General features: G+C 44.7%; 1 protein-coding gene across 3 annotated transcripts in view; it reads right to left on the bottom strand.

Annotated features, from left to right (window-relative positions):
* LOC143817098 (receptor-interacting serine/threonine-protein kinase 3-like) overlaps window positions 1–16,389 on the bottom strand; it is a 121,656-nt gene that overhangs the window by 31,882 nt on the left and 73,385 nt on the right. For all 3 annotated transcript variants that reach the window (XM_077298218.1, XM_077298235.1, XM_077298225.1), the window contains one exon: window positions 14,898–14,983. In XM_077298218.1, the coding sequence (XP_077154333.1) occupies window positions 14,898–14,983 (86 nt within the window). The remainder of the gene's footprint in view (window positions 1–14,897; window positions 14,984–16,389) is intronic.

Raw genomic sequence — 16,389 nt, forward strand, 5'->3', positions numbered from 1 at the left:
GTCACACAGGCAGCGTCTCCAGATCTCCCACTGCCCCCTCTCCTGGACTGCCAGTTCCCCCTCCCCCGCCTGCGGACTCACCTCTGTCCACTGCCGGTTCAGCGGGCTATTCATTTTCCCCCGCTCCACCGGGGCTTCTGTCCTCAGCCACCGGCACCCCTATTGCCGGCGCTGCAGCGTTGCCTCCGGGTAGACACTCGGGGCGCGCCTCCCGCCCTCCCGAGCGCCTATGTGTCGGCGGGGAGCTGGCGCTTCCAAGTCGCCGTGCTCCTTCCGCTGCCCCATGCACAGCTCCGGGGGCGCAGCGGGCGTTGCGACGTCCTCGCCGGATGGCGCTGCCCGCCGCAAGGTGTCTGGTCATTGGGCCCGTCCGCACCAGGCTCCTTCCTCCACAAGCGTGCAGGCCCTGGTCACTTCCAGTCCCTGGCTTGCAGACCGGGGCTCAGCGCGTGCGGGGGAAGACCCACCCACTCCAATAATGCAGGCCCGCTCTGTCGTCCACAGTGCAGTACGAGCCTGGAAAGCCCCGCCCACTTCCAGCATGCAGGCCCACGCTTCTGCGCAGCACGAGCCAATGGACACCCGCCCACCTCCACCCCTGTACCATACCAGGCCCCTTACCCTGGCACACCAGCTGCGGCCCATTCCTCCAGGTCCGAGCACCCACCCTGGTTGCACCGCGCGCCGGTGAGTCCCCGCCTATCTCACCCGGCGCGGCACCGTGCCGGCCGCATTCTACAACCCCCTTCAACCCCCATAGACCTCAGGACCCCCTCTCCCAGCCCCCACCCCAGCACAGGCCACCAGACGCCCATGAATTGCAATGCCTGCACGGGGAGCCATGGGGTCCGGCCGTACAGCCGTTAACGCGGTCGCAGAGCACACCGACTGGTCCAATCCGACCGAACAGCACGCTCTGCAACCAATACAGTATAAAACAAGCACGTGCATGGTCGCACGCAACAAGAACACCACAATAATAAACAGTGCACAGCCAACACCCCCAAACACACAGTCTCAAATCGATTACAGCTTTACACCTTCCCCAGTCCCCTCCGTCACATCCCACATAGCTCGCCCCCCTGCTTCAGCGCCAACGCCATGCCACCATTACGCCCCACTCCCCCAGTTGTGTACCACAGCCCTCCCTGCTAATCAAATTAATACACTGTGACCGACCTGTTCAACCCATCTTGGCCTGTTTGCATTGTCTTTTCGGGATTGGTTGGTGGGGGGAAGTCACTGTTTATGACACACAGGTCTCCGCAGTCTGGCAGGCACGGTACCGCAGAGGGAATGGGCCTCAGAGCCCCTATGAAAAAGCTAGTAGGAAACACCGTGCAGTGCCAATTCCCCCCTCCTAGTACTCCCCCAGGTGATGCCATAATTGGGAAGCCTAGCTGACCAACGGGAAGAAAGAGGAAGGGGCGTCCGGCCACACCCACAAAGGTTAAATCCAGGTGCTGGGGTCAGTGCCTTCCTCTTACTCCCTGGCTGACCCCCTGGAAGCATTTGTCCCACCCTTCCTCCCTTACATATTCACTGATGTTGTTGTGCGGTTAGGTAAAAGGGAAAACGTTTTAATATTTAAAACTGATGATAATAATACTGTTATTATTAAGTCACAGCGAAAGTGGAGGGAGGGGCAAAGGTTCGTAGCCGCTCATTGGCTGCCCGCCCGGTGGTCGCAGACTGGGCCCACGGCTATGAGCCCGTTGCGAAATGTAATTGCCCCTTCCTGCTTATTAAATTAATAAACTGTGACCGACCTGTTCAACCCACCTTGGCCTGTTTGCGTTGTCTTTTCGGGATTGGTGGGCGGGGGAAGGCACTGTTTACGACACACAGGTCTCCACAGTCTTAGGCTGCCATCACACTAGCAGTATTTGGTCAGTGTTTTACTTCAGTATTTGTAAGCCAAAACCAGGACTGGAACAATTAGAGGAAAAGTATAACAGAAACATATGCACCACTTCTGTATTTATCACCCACTCCTGGTTTTGGCTTACAAATACTGATGTAAAATACTGACCCAATACTGCTAGTGTCACGGCAGCCTTACAGTTTCAGCAAAGTGGATGGGATTTATAGACATTTCCTGCCCACTGTGTTTCTTTTTAACCCCTTAACGACCGCCGATACGCCTTTTAACGGCGGCCGCTAAGGGCACTTAAACCACAGCGCCGTTAATTAACGGCGCTGTGGAAAAAGTGAATAGCGCCCCCCAGAGTCGGATTTTCTCTGGGGTCTCGGTTGCCGAGGGTAGCCGAGACCCCAGAGAACATGATTCGGGGGTTTTTTACCGACCCCCGAGTTGCGATCGCCGGTAATTAACCGTTTACCGGCGGTCGCAACAAAAAAAAAAAAAAACGCGATGTGCCGTTTAATTTCTCTGTCCTCCGATGTGATCGCACATCGGAGGACAGAGAAATAGGGTCCCCGATGGCCCCCAATAGCCCCCCGATACTTACCTACCTCCCCCGGTGCTCCTCGTGGGTCCCCATGGGCGCCGCCATCTTTTTTCTGGGAAAAAATGGCGGGCGCACGCGCAGTACGCCCGCCGCCCGGCACCCGGAAGATCTTTGGGGTCTCGGCTGCCGGGGGTAACCGAGACCCCAAAGAACATGATCGGTGTCGGTTTGCACCGACCTCTGTTTTGCGATCGCCGGTAATTAACAGTTTACCGGCGACCGCAAAAAAAAAAAAAAAAAAAAAAAGCGATCTGTATTTCTCTGTCCTCTGATGTGATCACACATCAGAGGACAGAGAAATAGGGGGATTCGGGGACCCTAACATACTCACCCGGTGTCCCTGGGTCCTCTTCTGTCCTCTCCTGCCAGCCGGCTTTTTCCTTATGGCGGGCGCATGCGCAGTGCGCCCGCCATCTGCTGCCATCTGCCGGCCGGCAGGAGAAGACGAGTTGGGGCTAAAATTAGGGTTAGGGTTAGGGTTAGAGTTAGGGTTAGGGTTAGGGTTAGAGTTAGGGTTAGGGTTAGGGTTAGAGTTAGGGTTAGGGTTAGGGTTAGAGTTAGGGTTAGGGTTAGAGTTAGGGTTAGAATTAGGGTTAGAGTTAGGGTTAGAGTTAGGGTTAGGGCTAGAGTTAGGGCTAGGGTTAGGGCTAGAGTTAGGGTTAGGGTTAGGGCTAGGGTTAGGGTTGGGGCTAAATTTAGGGTTAGGGTTAGGGCTAGGGTTAGGGTTAGGCTACTTTCACACTAGCGTTTTTTGGCTTCCGTCGCAATGCGTCGGAGAAAAAACGCATCCTGCAAAAGTGCTTGCAGGATGCGTTTTTTCTCCATTGGCTTGCATTAGCGACGCATTGCGACGGATTGCCACATGTCGCATCCGTCGTGCGACGGATGCGTCGTGCTTTGGCGGACCGTCGGCACAAAAAAAGCTACATGTAACTTTTTTGTGCGACGTGTCCGCCATTTCCGACCGCGCATGCGCGGCCGGAACTCCGCCCCCGCCTCCCCTCACAATGGGGCAGCGGATGCGTTGAAAAAACAGCATCCGCTGCACCCGTTGTGCGGCGCTTACAACGCTAGCGTCGGTACGTCGGCCCGGCACACTGCGATGGGCCGAGTACGACGCTAGTGTGAAAGTAGCCTTAGGCTTCTATCACACTTGCGTCGGTACGGGGCGGTCGCAATGCGTCGGCCCGACGTACCGACGCACGTTGTGAAAATTGTGCACAACGTGGGCAGCGGATGCAGTTTTTCAACGCATCCGCTGCCCAGTCTATGTCCTGGGGAGGAGGGGGCAGAGTTACGGCCACGCATGCGCGGAAATGGCGGACGCGACGTACAAAAAAAAGGTTACATTGAACTTTTTTTGTGACGACGGGGCTAAAGTTATGGTTAGGGTTGGGGCTAAAGTTAGGGTTAGGGTTGGGGCTAAAGTTAGGGTTAGAGTTGGGATTAGGGTTTGGATTAGGGTTGGGATTAGGGTTACGTTTGGGATTAGGGTTAGGGGTGTGTTGGATTTAGGGTTTTGATTAGGGTTATGGTTAGGGTTGAGATTAGGGCTGTTTTGGGGTTAGGGTTGTGATTATCGTTAGGGTTGTGATTAGGATTATGGATCTGGTTAAGATTAGGGTTAGGGGTGTGTTGGAGTTAGGGTTGGAGTTATAATTTGGGGGTTTCCACTGTTTAGGTACATCAGGGGGGTCTCCAAACACGACAGCCAATTTTGCGCTAAAAAAGTCAAATGGTGCTCCCTCCCTTCTGAGCTCTGCCGTGCGCCCAAACAGTGGTTTACCCCCACATATGGGGCATCAGCGTACTCGGGATAAATTGGACAACAACTTTTGGGGTCCAATTTCTCTTGTTACCCTTGTGAAAATAAAAATTTGGGGGCTAAAAAAATCTTTTTTGTGGGAAAAAAAAATATTTTTTATTTTCACTACTATGCATTATAAACTTCTGTGAAGCACTTGGGCATTCAAAGTTCTCACCACATATCTAGATAAGTTCCTTAGGGGGTCTAGTTTCCAAAATTTGGTCACTTGTGGGGGGTTTCTACTGTTTAGGTACATCAGGGGCTCTGCAAACGCAACATAACACCCACAAACAATTCTATCAAAGTCTGAATTCCAAAATGGCGCTCCTTCTCTTCCGAGCTCTGCCGTGCACCCAAACAGTGGTTTACCCCCACATATTGGGTACCAGCATACTCAGGACAAATTGGACAACAACTTTTGGGGTCCAATTTCTCTTGTTACCCTTGTGAAAATAAAAATTTGGGGGCTAAAAAAATCTTTTTTGTGGGAAAAAAAAATATTTTTTATTTTCACTACTATGCATTATAAACTTCTGTGAAGCACTTGGGCATTCAAAGTTCTCACCACATATCTAGATAAGTTCCTTGGGGGGTCTATTTTCCAAAATGGGGTCACTTGTTGGGAGTTTCTATTGTTTAGGTACATTAGGGGTCTGCAAACGCAACATAACGCCCGCAGACAATTCTATCAAAGTCTGCATTCCAAAATGGCGCTCCTTCCCTTCCGAGCTCTGCCGTGCGCCCAAGCAGTGGTTTACCCCCACATATGGGGTACCAGCATACTCAGGACAAATTGGACAACAAGTTTTGGGGTCCAATTTCTCTTGTTACCCTTGTGAAAATAAAAACTTGGGGGCTAAAAAATCTTTATTGTTAAAAAAATATATTTTTTATTTTCACGACTCTGCATTATCAACTTCTGTGATGCACTTGGGCATTCAAAGTTCTCACTACACATCTAGATAAGTTCCATGGGGGGTCTAGTTTCCAAAATGGGGTCACTTTTGGGGGGTTTCTACTGTTTAGGCACATCAGGGGCTCTCCAAACACGACATGGCGTCCGATCTCAATTCCAGTCAATTTTGCATTGAAAAGTCAAATGGCGCTCCTTTGCTTCCGAGCTCAGCCATGCACCCAAACAGTGGTTTACCCCCACATACGGGGTGTCGGCGTACTCAAGACAAATTGTACAACAACTTCTGGTGTCCATTTTCTCCTGTTACCCTTGGTAAAATAAAAATTTGGAGGCAAAAAGATCATTTTTGTAGAAAAAATGCGATTTTTTTATTTTCACGGCTCTACGTTATAAACTTCTGTGAAGCACCTGGGGGTTTAAAGTGCTCACCACACATCTAGATAAGTTCCTTAAGGGGTCTAGTTTCCAAAATGGTGTCATTTGTGGGGGGTCTCCACTGTTTAGGCACATCAGCGGCTCTCCAAACGTGACATGGCGTCCGATCTCAATTCCAGCCAATTCTACATTGAAAAAGTAAAACGACACTCCTTCTCTTCCAAGCTCTGCGGTGCGCCCAAACAGTGGTTTACCCCCACATATGGGGTATTGGCGTACTCAGGAGAAATTGCACAACAACTTTTGTGGTCTAATTTCTCCTGTTACCCTTGTGAAAATAAAAATTTGGGGGCAAAAAGATCATTTTTGTAGAAAAAATGCGATTTTTTATTTTCACGGCTTTACGTTATAAACTTCTGTGAAGCACTTGGGGGTTCAAAGTGCTCACCGAATATCTAGATAAGTTCCTTAAGGGGTCTAGTTTCCAAAATGGTATCACTTGTGGGGGGTTTCCACTGTTTAGGCACATCAGGGGCTCTCCAAACGCGACATGGCATCCGATCTCAATTCCAGCCAATTCTGCATTGAAAAAGTCAAACGGTGCTCCTTCACTTCCAAGCTCTGCGGTGCGCCCAAACAGTGGTTTACCCCCACATATGGGGTACTGACGTACTCAGGAGAAATTGCACAACAACTTTTGTGGTCTAATTTCTCCTGTTACCCTTGTGAAAATAAGACTTTGTGGGCGAAAAAATCATTTTTGTGAAAACAAATGCGATTTTTTATTTTCACGGCTCTACGTTATAAACTTCTGTGAAGCACTTGGGGGTTCAAAGTGCTCACCACACATCTAGATAAGTTCCTTAAGGGGTCTAGTTTCCAAAATGGTATCACTTGTGGGGGGTTTCCACTGTTTAGGCACATTAGGGGCTCCCGAAACGCGACATGGCGTCTGATCTCAATTCCAGCCAATTCTGCATTGAAACAGTCAAACGGTGCTCCTTCACTTCCAAGCTCTGCGGTGCGCCCAAACAGTGGTTTACCTCCACATATGGGGTATCGGCGTACTCAGGAAAAATTGCACAACAAAATTTGTGGTTAAATTTCTGTTTTTATACTTGTGAAAATTAAAAAAAATGGTTCTGAAGTAAAATGTTTGCAAAAAAAAGTTAAATGTTCATTTTTTTCTTCCACATTGTTTCAGTTCCTGTGAAGTACGTAAAGGGTTAATAAACTTCTTGAATGTGGTTTTGAGCAGCTTGAGGGGTGCAGTTTTTAGAATGGTGTCACACTTGGTTATTTTCTATCATATAGACCCCTCAAAATGACTTCAAATGAGATGTGGTCCCTAAAAAAAAATGGTTTTGTAAAAATGAGAAATTGCAGGTCAACTTTTAACCCTTATAACTCCCTAACAAAAAAAAAAATTGTTTCCAAAATTGTGCTAATGTAAAGTAGACATGTGGGAAATGTTATTTATTAACTATTTTTTGTGACATATCTCTCGGATTTAAGGGCATAAAAATACAAAGTTTGAAAATTGCAAAATTTTAAAAATTTTCGCCATATTTCCATTTTTTTCATAAATAATCGCAAGTAATATCGAAGAAATGTTACCACTAACTTGAAGTACAATATGTCACGAAAAAACAATCTCAGAATCAGTGGGATCCGATAAAGCGTTCCAGAGTTATAACCTCTTAAAGTGACACTGGTCAGAATTGTAAAAATTGGCTCGGTCATTAAGTACCAAATTGGCTCTGTCACTAAGGGGTTAAAGCAGCATAAACTGAGCTGCGGTGCGTGTTTCAAATCCAGAGCGTGACAATTTCTCTTGCAGGTATGCTGTTTTCTATGTGTAGCACAGGTGATCGGATGACCGCAGATTTCAGAAACTATTGTAGGAAGTGAAATGTAAAAAAAAGGTTTTTAAAAATATTAGAAAAATATAATATAAATGTTTAAATCACCCCCATTCAAAATAAAACAATTAAAAAATAATAAAAATATATACATTTGGTATAGCCATTTCAGAATAGCCCGATCTATCAATATATAAAAATAATTAATCCAGTCAGTAAATGGCGTAACGAGGAAAAATAATCAAAACATCAAAATTATGTTTTTTTGGTCACCGCAACATTGCATTAAAATGAGAGGAGACTAAACAGGAGACTAAAAGATCATATCTACACCAAAATTATATCAATAAAAACGTCAGCTCGCCACACAAAAAAATAAGCCCTTACTCACTGTATCATGAAAAATGGAGACGCTACGGGTCTTAGCAAATTACTCCTGTTACTCCACTTAAATAAAAAAGAAACTAGACATGTTTGGTTTCTACAAACTCGTAATGACCTGGGGAATCATAATAGCAAGTCAGTTTTAGCATTTATTGAACATGGCAAAAAAAAACCAAATAAATCCATTGTGTAATTGCACTTTTTTGCATTTTTGACACACTGAAATTTTTCCCCTATTTTCCAGTATACTATATAGCAAAACCAATGGTATTGATCAAAAGTACAACTTGTTCCACAAAAAACAAGCCCTCACATGGCCATATTGGCAGAAAAATAAAAAAGTTATAGGTATGGGAAAAAGGGGAGCAAAAAATGGAAGCTCAAAAACAGAAAAACCCAAGTAAAAGGGTTAAAGCAAACCTGTCACTAGGTTTGACAGATATGAGATGCGGCCACCAACTTTCAGGGCTGATATACATCATTCTATAATGCTGTATATAAGCCCCCAACCTAACCTGCAAGATAAGAAATATACCTTTTATTATACTGTACTCACCTCTGGGGCGGTCCGGTTCCAGGCGTGTCGCTGCTCTTGGTCCAGCGCAGCCCTTCTTTTTGCAATGTCTTCTTACTTCTTGCTTTGTGTGGATGACGCATCCCTGCGTAATCCACACAGTCTACCCGGCATTACGCTCCTGGGCAGGCATACTTCTCTGCCCTGACTAGGGAAAAGTAAAGCACTGCAATGTGCAGGCGCCGACAAAGATGGAAGAGCCCTGGAGCATGCGTATTGCAGTATGTTACTCTGCCCTAGTCAGGGAAGTGAAGCACGCCTGCGCAGGAGCGCACTACCGGGGAGATTGATGACTTAGGGATGCGTCATCCACACGAAGCAAGCGGGAGGACGGCGATCCTAAGAAGGGAGGCGATGTAAGACGCTGAGTCTATTGGTGCAGTGAAAATACGCAGTGTCGAAAAGGCACAAAAAACTCATTTTGGCCACACAGCCTAAGTGCATATGTTATCAGCTTTACTCATATTGTGCAATATGTTACAGTACTCCATAAGTTATGGTTCCCAGAATGTGTTTTTAAAAAGAAAAAATAATAGTAAAACATGAAAAAAAATATTTGGTGTTTTTATAATAACGATGGTTATGCCAAGCAAGCTAGCATGTCCTTTATACTGGTCAGTAAACACTATGAAAACAAAACCCCCAAAACAATGACAAGCAATGGTCCTGCCTCACTCTGCAATGCAAAGTGGGCAGTCAGAGGGGCTGATGCTCCACTAATAGGCTCACAGCCCACCCTGCAACACAAGATGTCTGTTAGTCAGCTGCTGTGTTGAAAATTTCGAATGCACCACATTTGCTTTGTCCCGCTTTGGCTAATCTGGTTTGGTCAATAAGAGTACTACACAGTTAGTACTGTGATTTGGAGAAAGGCCACTGGCTCATGATGACATAATTGGTGATTGCTGAAAAAAAGGACATCGCCTGCCAAATTCGGGGTGGGAGTGCACTAAAGACCACCACTAGTGAGTGGCTGCACTATGGGCACCATTTCTAAATAAAATCAAGGTCACTCTGTTCTCCCTGCTTGACACATTCTCTTCTTTTCTATGTGCACTGTGTGCTGTATGGCCAACTCGTCACTTCTCTTTAGACCCCGAAAGGGAGACCAATGTCAGTGCAGATTCAAAAAATATAGTGCAGTGATCAGGAAGCGGATACTGGGCATTGGAATTGATAATAGGTGATTCTTCAGTAGAGCAGGGACTAGCCTAGCCCCTAAAATGGACATCACTGTTGAGGCTTTGTTTCAGGGTGTGTGACAGCTCCTGGGGAAGTGACAGCAGCACCAGCCCTCTGATGATGTCTTGTTTGAGCATCCCCAGTGGATTCTGGGCTGCCTAAACAAAACTTCATAAGAAGAAAAAGAATAAACACAAACAGGAAGTTGGAATAGGGAGGGAAGAGGGAATTTTAAATTGAAGTACCTTAGAAAGGTCATTAGATTATTAAAGAAGCACTCCTATCACAAATCGTAACCTCTTTATATATTGCAATCACCATCTTATATAGCACTGTGTACTTACAATTGCTCATTTTGCCTTTCTACCCAGCTAATTCTTCTCTTCTTCATTGGGACTATGACCTCACATTATTAAAGGGAACCTGTCACCCCCCCCCCCAGGCATTTGTAACTAAAAGAGCCATCTTGTGCAGCACTAATGCTGCATTCCCTGATGAAGGAATATAGTTCTGAAACGCGCGTCGGGCGTGTGTGTAGGCAGGACGGTACGGCACCCCAAGGTATAGTAATTATACATATAATTGGTTGAGTTCCTGGGAATTCTCTTTAGCACTTGGCACTTTGTGGACGTTACACTGTGCAGGACAGGAGTAATCCTGCTTTTTAAATATTAATTCCTTTCTTATTTGGCACTTTAATATATTCCTTGCACATTTTGCACATATTGCACAATTATTTGGAATTTTTATTGAATTTTTTTCACTGGATTTTTATTGGAGTTTATCAAAATTCTCAGGAATAGGGGAAATCATATACCTTGCACAGAGATATTTGATAATTTTAGCACTGTGCTTGTGGATGCCTGTATATCTATTTTTATATATACCGTTCATGTCATACACTTCTTTTTAATGATATTTTGTGAATTTTTTTGTATTTTTATTAATATCTATATACTGTATCACTGCTAAACATTAATAAAAGACTATTATTTATCCAATTGGTCTCTCTGGTGCATCTGTTGCTTTGGTGATTGGCTTTGGTAAAGAGAAGAATACGGTATATTGATTTAGAAAATAAAATGCAATTATTAAACCCCTGTGCACAGTGAAAAATAGAGTATATGTTTGAAAAAAAATCTGCACAAAGATGTAGCAGTATTTATCTTTAAAACATGTAAAGAAAAATTCTGACTGCTTGATGCGTTCTCAAGCAAACAAGCTGTCGGGGAAACGCTTACATCTGGGTGATTGTTAAGGAGGTCTTTCAGACTTCCATGTACCTTTTTACTCCTCAGATTAAAGGGAACCTGTCACCACGTTTTTGGAAGATGGGATAAAAATAGCGTTAAATAGGGGCAGAGGTGGGCGTTACATTAGTGTGTGTGTTATGCGTTTATTACCCACCTAAGTTGCCGAAATAACTTTGCAAAGTCTCCGTTTTCGCCTGTCAATCAGGCTGGTCAGGTCACATGGGCGTGGTGTCTTCACCCAGATTTGGCGTAGTTTTCCGTTGGTGGCGTAGTGGTGTGCGCATGCCCAAAGTCCGGAATCCTCTTCCAGGGGATTTAAAATAGCGCGGTGTTCGTTATTGCATTGGTGATCGGTGGGCGCGGCCATCTTCCTTTGGCCGCGCGTGCGCAGAAGCGGCGCTCTGCTGGCCGCGGCTTCAGGAAAATGGCCACGGGATGCCGCGCGTGCGCAGATGGATATCGCGGCGGCCATTTTCCTGAAGCCGCGGCCAGCAGAGCGCCGCTTCTGCGCACGCGCGGCCAAAGGAAGATGGCCGCGCCCACCGATCACCAATGCAATAACGAACACCGCGCTATTTTAAATCCCCTGGAAGAGGATTCCGGACTTTGGGCATGCGCACACCACTACGCCACCAACGGAAAACTACGCCAAATCTGGGGGAAGACAACGCCCATGCGACCTGACCAGCCTGATTGACAGGCGAAAACGGAGACTTTGCAAAGTTATTTCGGCAACTTAGGTGGGTAATAAACGCATAACACACACACTAATGTAACGCCCACCTCTGCCCCTATTTAACGCTATTTTTATCCCATCTTCCAAAAACGTGGTGACAGGTTCCCTTTAAGTACTGCTGAATGTGGAAACGACTTTTGCAAAACCAGTCATTATGAGAGTACGCTTTCATTGATTGTGGGTCTGCAGCCAACTTCATCAATTCAGGACTGGTTCTGAGATTAAGATAAGGGACAGCTAGGTTGGAAGGACCAATTCAAATTGTTGTAATTGACAGGACACCATTACTCCAGAACCTTGTCCATGTGGTAACTGTGGAATTCACAATTAAAGGGAACCTGTCACCCCGTTTTTTCAAGATCTTGCTCAGCTTTCCGTTGGTGGCGTAGTGGTGTGCGCATGCCCAACAGGTGAATCCACTGCGCTGCTGAAGGAAAAGATCTCCATCTGCGCACGCGCGGCATCCCGCGGCCATATTCCTGAAGCCCCGGGAAGCCGAGCACTAACATCTGCGCACGCGCGGCCTCAGGAAGATGGCCGCGCCCACCGATAAACCGCTGAATAGCGCAGATCGCGCTCTTTTCCTTCAGCTGCGAAGTGGATTCGCCTGTTGGGCATGCGCACACCACTACGCCACCAACGGAAAGCTGAGCAAGATCTGGGGGAGAAACAGCGCTGTCACCACGCCCATATGACCAGACAAGCGTGAGTGACAGCCCAAAACGGCGACTTTACAAAGGTATTTCGGCAGCATAGGTGGGGAATAAAGGCACAAAAAATACACTAATGTAAAGCACAGCTCTGCCCCTATTTAACGCTATTTTTATCTCATCTTGAAAAAAAGGGGTGACAGGTTCCCTTTAAGGTGGGAATACTTCATTATGAGTCCATCTTCTGCTATTTATTAGACAATTTACCTGTTGTGATAGTATTGGGCCATGGCTGTGTATTCACAATCCTGTTATTAATTGGTGTCGGAAGGATATTGCTAAGTGGAGCCCCAACTGTCATAAGAAATGTTTTAGTTATGTACACATTTTCTATGCTAGTCTGGAGGGTCTACTGGGGTACCCGAAAGAACTTAGAGATGTGTTCTAGGAAAAAGAGACAGAAATACTACCTCCACATCGTCCTTATGACTGCTATATTAAACTTATTCCTTATTCCAAACTACCTAAAGATTGCCGGCATAATTTATTGGGTCCTGAAAGTATTGCCATGAATGAATATGTAAATGTAAGATTACGGAAGGGTCATGTCTACCCGTCCCACTCACCTGTAGCTGTTGGGTTTTTGTTTGTTAGGCCATGTGCACACGTTGAGTAAATGGATGCCGAAATTTCTGCATTATTTCTGCAGCTCTTAAAAAAATGCAGGGCAAAAACGCACAGAGAATCAACATGCTGCAGATTATTTTCTGCACCAAATCTACAAGTCACTCTTTGATGGCATCAGGATGGCTTCAGGTTTTGCTAGCAAATCTGCATGGCAAAAACGTACCAAATCTGCAACGTGTGCACAAGCCCATAAAAAGAAAGATGAGGAATTAAATTTAAGAACACTTACCCACTTCCACTCATCCCTGGCCTATATAATCAGCGTCTGGGGGCCAAATGGTTTTGTAAACTTGATCTTAGAACCTTAGAGGGGCTTATAATTTGATACGCATCCGGAAGGGTGATGAATGGAAAACAGCATTTAACATCTGAGGGTCTATTTGAAAATCTTGTCATGCTTTTTGGATTAACCAATGCGCCAGTAGTTTTTCAAAACTTTATGAATGATATATTTTCTGATTGTATTGGAAGGTTTATTGTTTATTGTGGTATACCTTGATATTCAAATTTTTTCACCTGATCTGGATTCACACTATGAACATGTCCATTTTGTTTTACAAAAAGTTAGGTACAATTATTTGGAGATTGGAGGAACTGGAGAAATGTACTTTTTCTGTTCAATAAATATTGTTCCTGGGGTTCATTGTATCTGCTGAAGGGTTTAAGATGGATCATGGGAACGGTTAGGTCATAATTGATTGGGTTCAACCTCATTATCTTAAAGCATTGCAATTACTATAGAAAATTTATTAGGGTTTTCTTTTTACAGATCATTAAACCTCTTACTGAACTTACACATAAGGGGGTGGATTTTAAGTCTGGTTGCTGGATGCTATTGGGGACTTTAATAAATTCAAAGAGTGTTTCATGTCAACTCCTGTTAATGCTGATAGCCCAATAGTCTAGTCAGGGCCTTATATCATAGGTTTCCTGGAAACCTCGAAGTCTGGTGGTTCCCCTGTCACGATTCCACCTATCGGTGTGTCTGGAAGCAGTGAGTGACAGTTCAGCCGTCCAATCGAGGATGGGGTGCACTGAGCTGTCAGTATGATGATGGACACCTCAACCATCCAATCGGAGGCTGGGGTGTACAGAGCTGTCAGTGTGTTGAGTGACAGTTCAGACACATAATCAGGGCAAGAGCGTGTGTCGGAGCTGCCTCCATGTCTCTGCTATTCGAGTGATTGCCTGGCTATTTAGCTGTCTCTCTGCCTCCAATTAGTTCCAGTTGTAGCTTAGCTCAAGTGGTATGTGCTTGCTCTGTATTCTATGTTACTGTATTTGATCCTTGTTGCCCGACCTGGCCTTTGACCATCCATTTGCCTTACCTCTTTGGCTTGATCCTCTACCTTTGCTTTACCCCTTGCCTTACCCCTTTGCCTTACCCCTTGGTTTATGATGACACCTCTTGGTATCTGACCCTAGACCTCTTGACTGCCCAGCCTCGTGGCTTGTCTGTGTGTAGTGATTAGCATCACAGTTTTTTGCATAAACTAATTTATAGTGACCTTCCACTCCCCATATAAAATAGAACCACATTTCTAATAAATAGCCTCAATACCTAATGGCCTCTGCCCTGCTTCTGATTCTTTAGATTAGTGTCAAGTTTTCTACATGCTTAAAATGGCCACTGCAGAAGCAAGGGGAACACTATTGAAAGTCTGAACTACACCTTCTTATCAGTGTAGAATAGGCCACTATATATGATGACAGTGCTGTGTCCATTTTGCAGCGGTCCCTATGTCTCTTCAGCACCCATTTTGGACATAAAAAGGATGGAGAAGAGATCTGAGAAATGGAAGGAACAACAGCAGACTTGTAGCAACTAGGTATGGTAAGGATACATTACAAAAATATTTTTAAATTTATTATGGAGGTAGAGGGTCACTTTAAGCCTTTATGAGCATTTCACACAAACTCACTTCAAAAGGAATGGTGCCTGAAAATTTTATTTAAAAGTATACATATATATGCACAAATATCCTGTTAGGTATACTCACAATCTCATCCTGTACTTTTCTTACTGCTTGTTTAATATCGCATTTGCTGTAGGCAGTGAAAATTTTCTCCCATATGTTACAACATTCTGTTAATGGTAGAAAAAGGCAGGAAATTGTAAGTTTCTCTTAAAGGTGTTGTTCACCTGTGGTGCAACTATTTTTTTCTTACTTAACCCCTCCAACCACCAAGCTTGTTTATACCTTCATAGCCAGGCCAAATTTTCCAATTCTGACCAGTGTCAATTTATGTGGTAACACTTCAACGGATCCCACTTATTCTGAGAATGTTTTTCGTGACATATTGTACTTCATGAGAGTGGTAAAATTTGTTCAATATGAATTGCATTTATTTGGGAGAAAATAGGAAATTTGGTGAAAAAATTGGAAAATTTAGCAATTTTCAAACTTTTAATTTATATGCCCTTAAATCAGAGAGCTATGTCACACAAAATAGTTAATAAATAACATTCCCCACATGTCTACTTTATATCAGCACAATTTTTTAAACATAATTCTTTGTGTTAGGAAGTCAGAAGGGTTAAAAGTTGACCAGCGATTTCTCATTTTTCCAACAAAATTGATGAAACCGTTTTTTTTAAGGACGACATTACATTTGAAATGACTTTGAAAATATGACAGAAAATGCCAAAAAGATGCTGAAAACCACATTCAAGAAGTTTATTAACCCTTCAGGTGCGTCTAAGGAACTAAAGGAATGTGGAAAGAAAAAATAACATTTAACTTTTCTTCACAAAAATTTTTCTTTAGGCCCAATTTTTTTTAATTTTCACAAGGGTAACAGTAGAAAATCGACCCCAAGGTTTATTGTTCAATTTCTCCTGAGCACTCCGATACCCCGTATGTGGGGGAAAACTACTGTTTGGGCGCATGGAAGGGCTTGGAAAGGAAGGAGCACCGCTTGACTTTTTGAACGTAAAGTTGGCTGGAATCATTAGCAAACGCCATGTCGTGTTTGGAGAGCCACTTATGTGCCTAAACAGTGGAAACCCTCCATAAGTGATGCCAGTTTGGAAACTAGACCCCTCAACAAATGTATCTAGATGTGTGGGGGAGTGCGTTGAGCCTCCGAGTGCTTCACAGAAGCTTATAACATAAAACCGTGAAAATAAAAAAATCTAAATTTCCCACAATAATGTTCCTTTTGCCCCACATTTTGAATTTTCACAAGGGTAACAGGAGAAAATGCACCACACGATTTGTTGTGCAATTTCTTCTGAGTATGCAGATAGCCCAAACTACTTGAGGCACAGTGCAAAGTTCAGAAGGGAAGAAGCAAAGGGAAGAAGTTCAATTTGATTTTGTTGGAATGGTTTGAGGGTGCCATGACACTTTGGCACAGCCCCTGAGGTGCCAGAACAGCAGAAATCCCCTATAAACGACATATTTTTACAAACTACACCTCTCAAAGAATTCCTCTAGGTGTGCAGTGAGCATGTTGACACCACATGTCTCTCACAGAAATTTATATCAT

This window comes from Ranitomeya variabilis, chromosome 1, assembly GCF_051348905.1.
Source record: "Ranitomeya variabilis isolate aRanVar5 chromosome 1, aRanVar5.hap1, whole genome shotgun sequence".
In the NCBI taxonomy this organism is placed as follows: Eukaryota; Metazoa; Chordata; class Amphibia; order Anura; family Dendrobatidae; genus Ranitomeya; species Ranitomeya variabilis.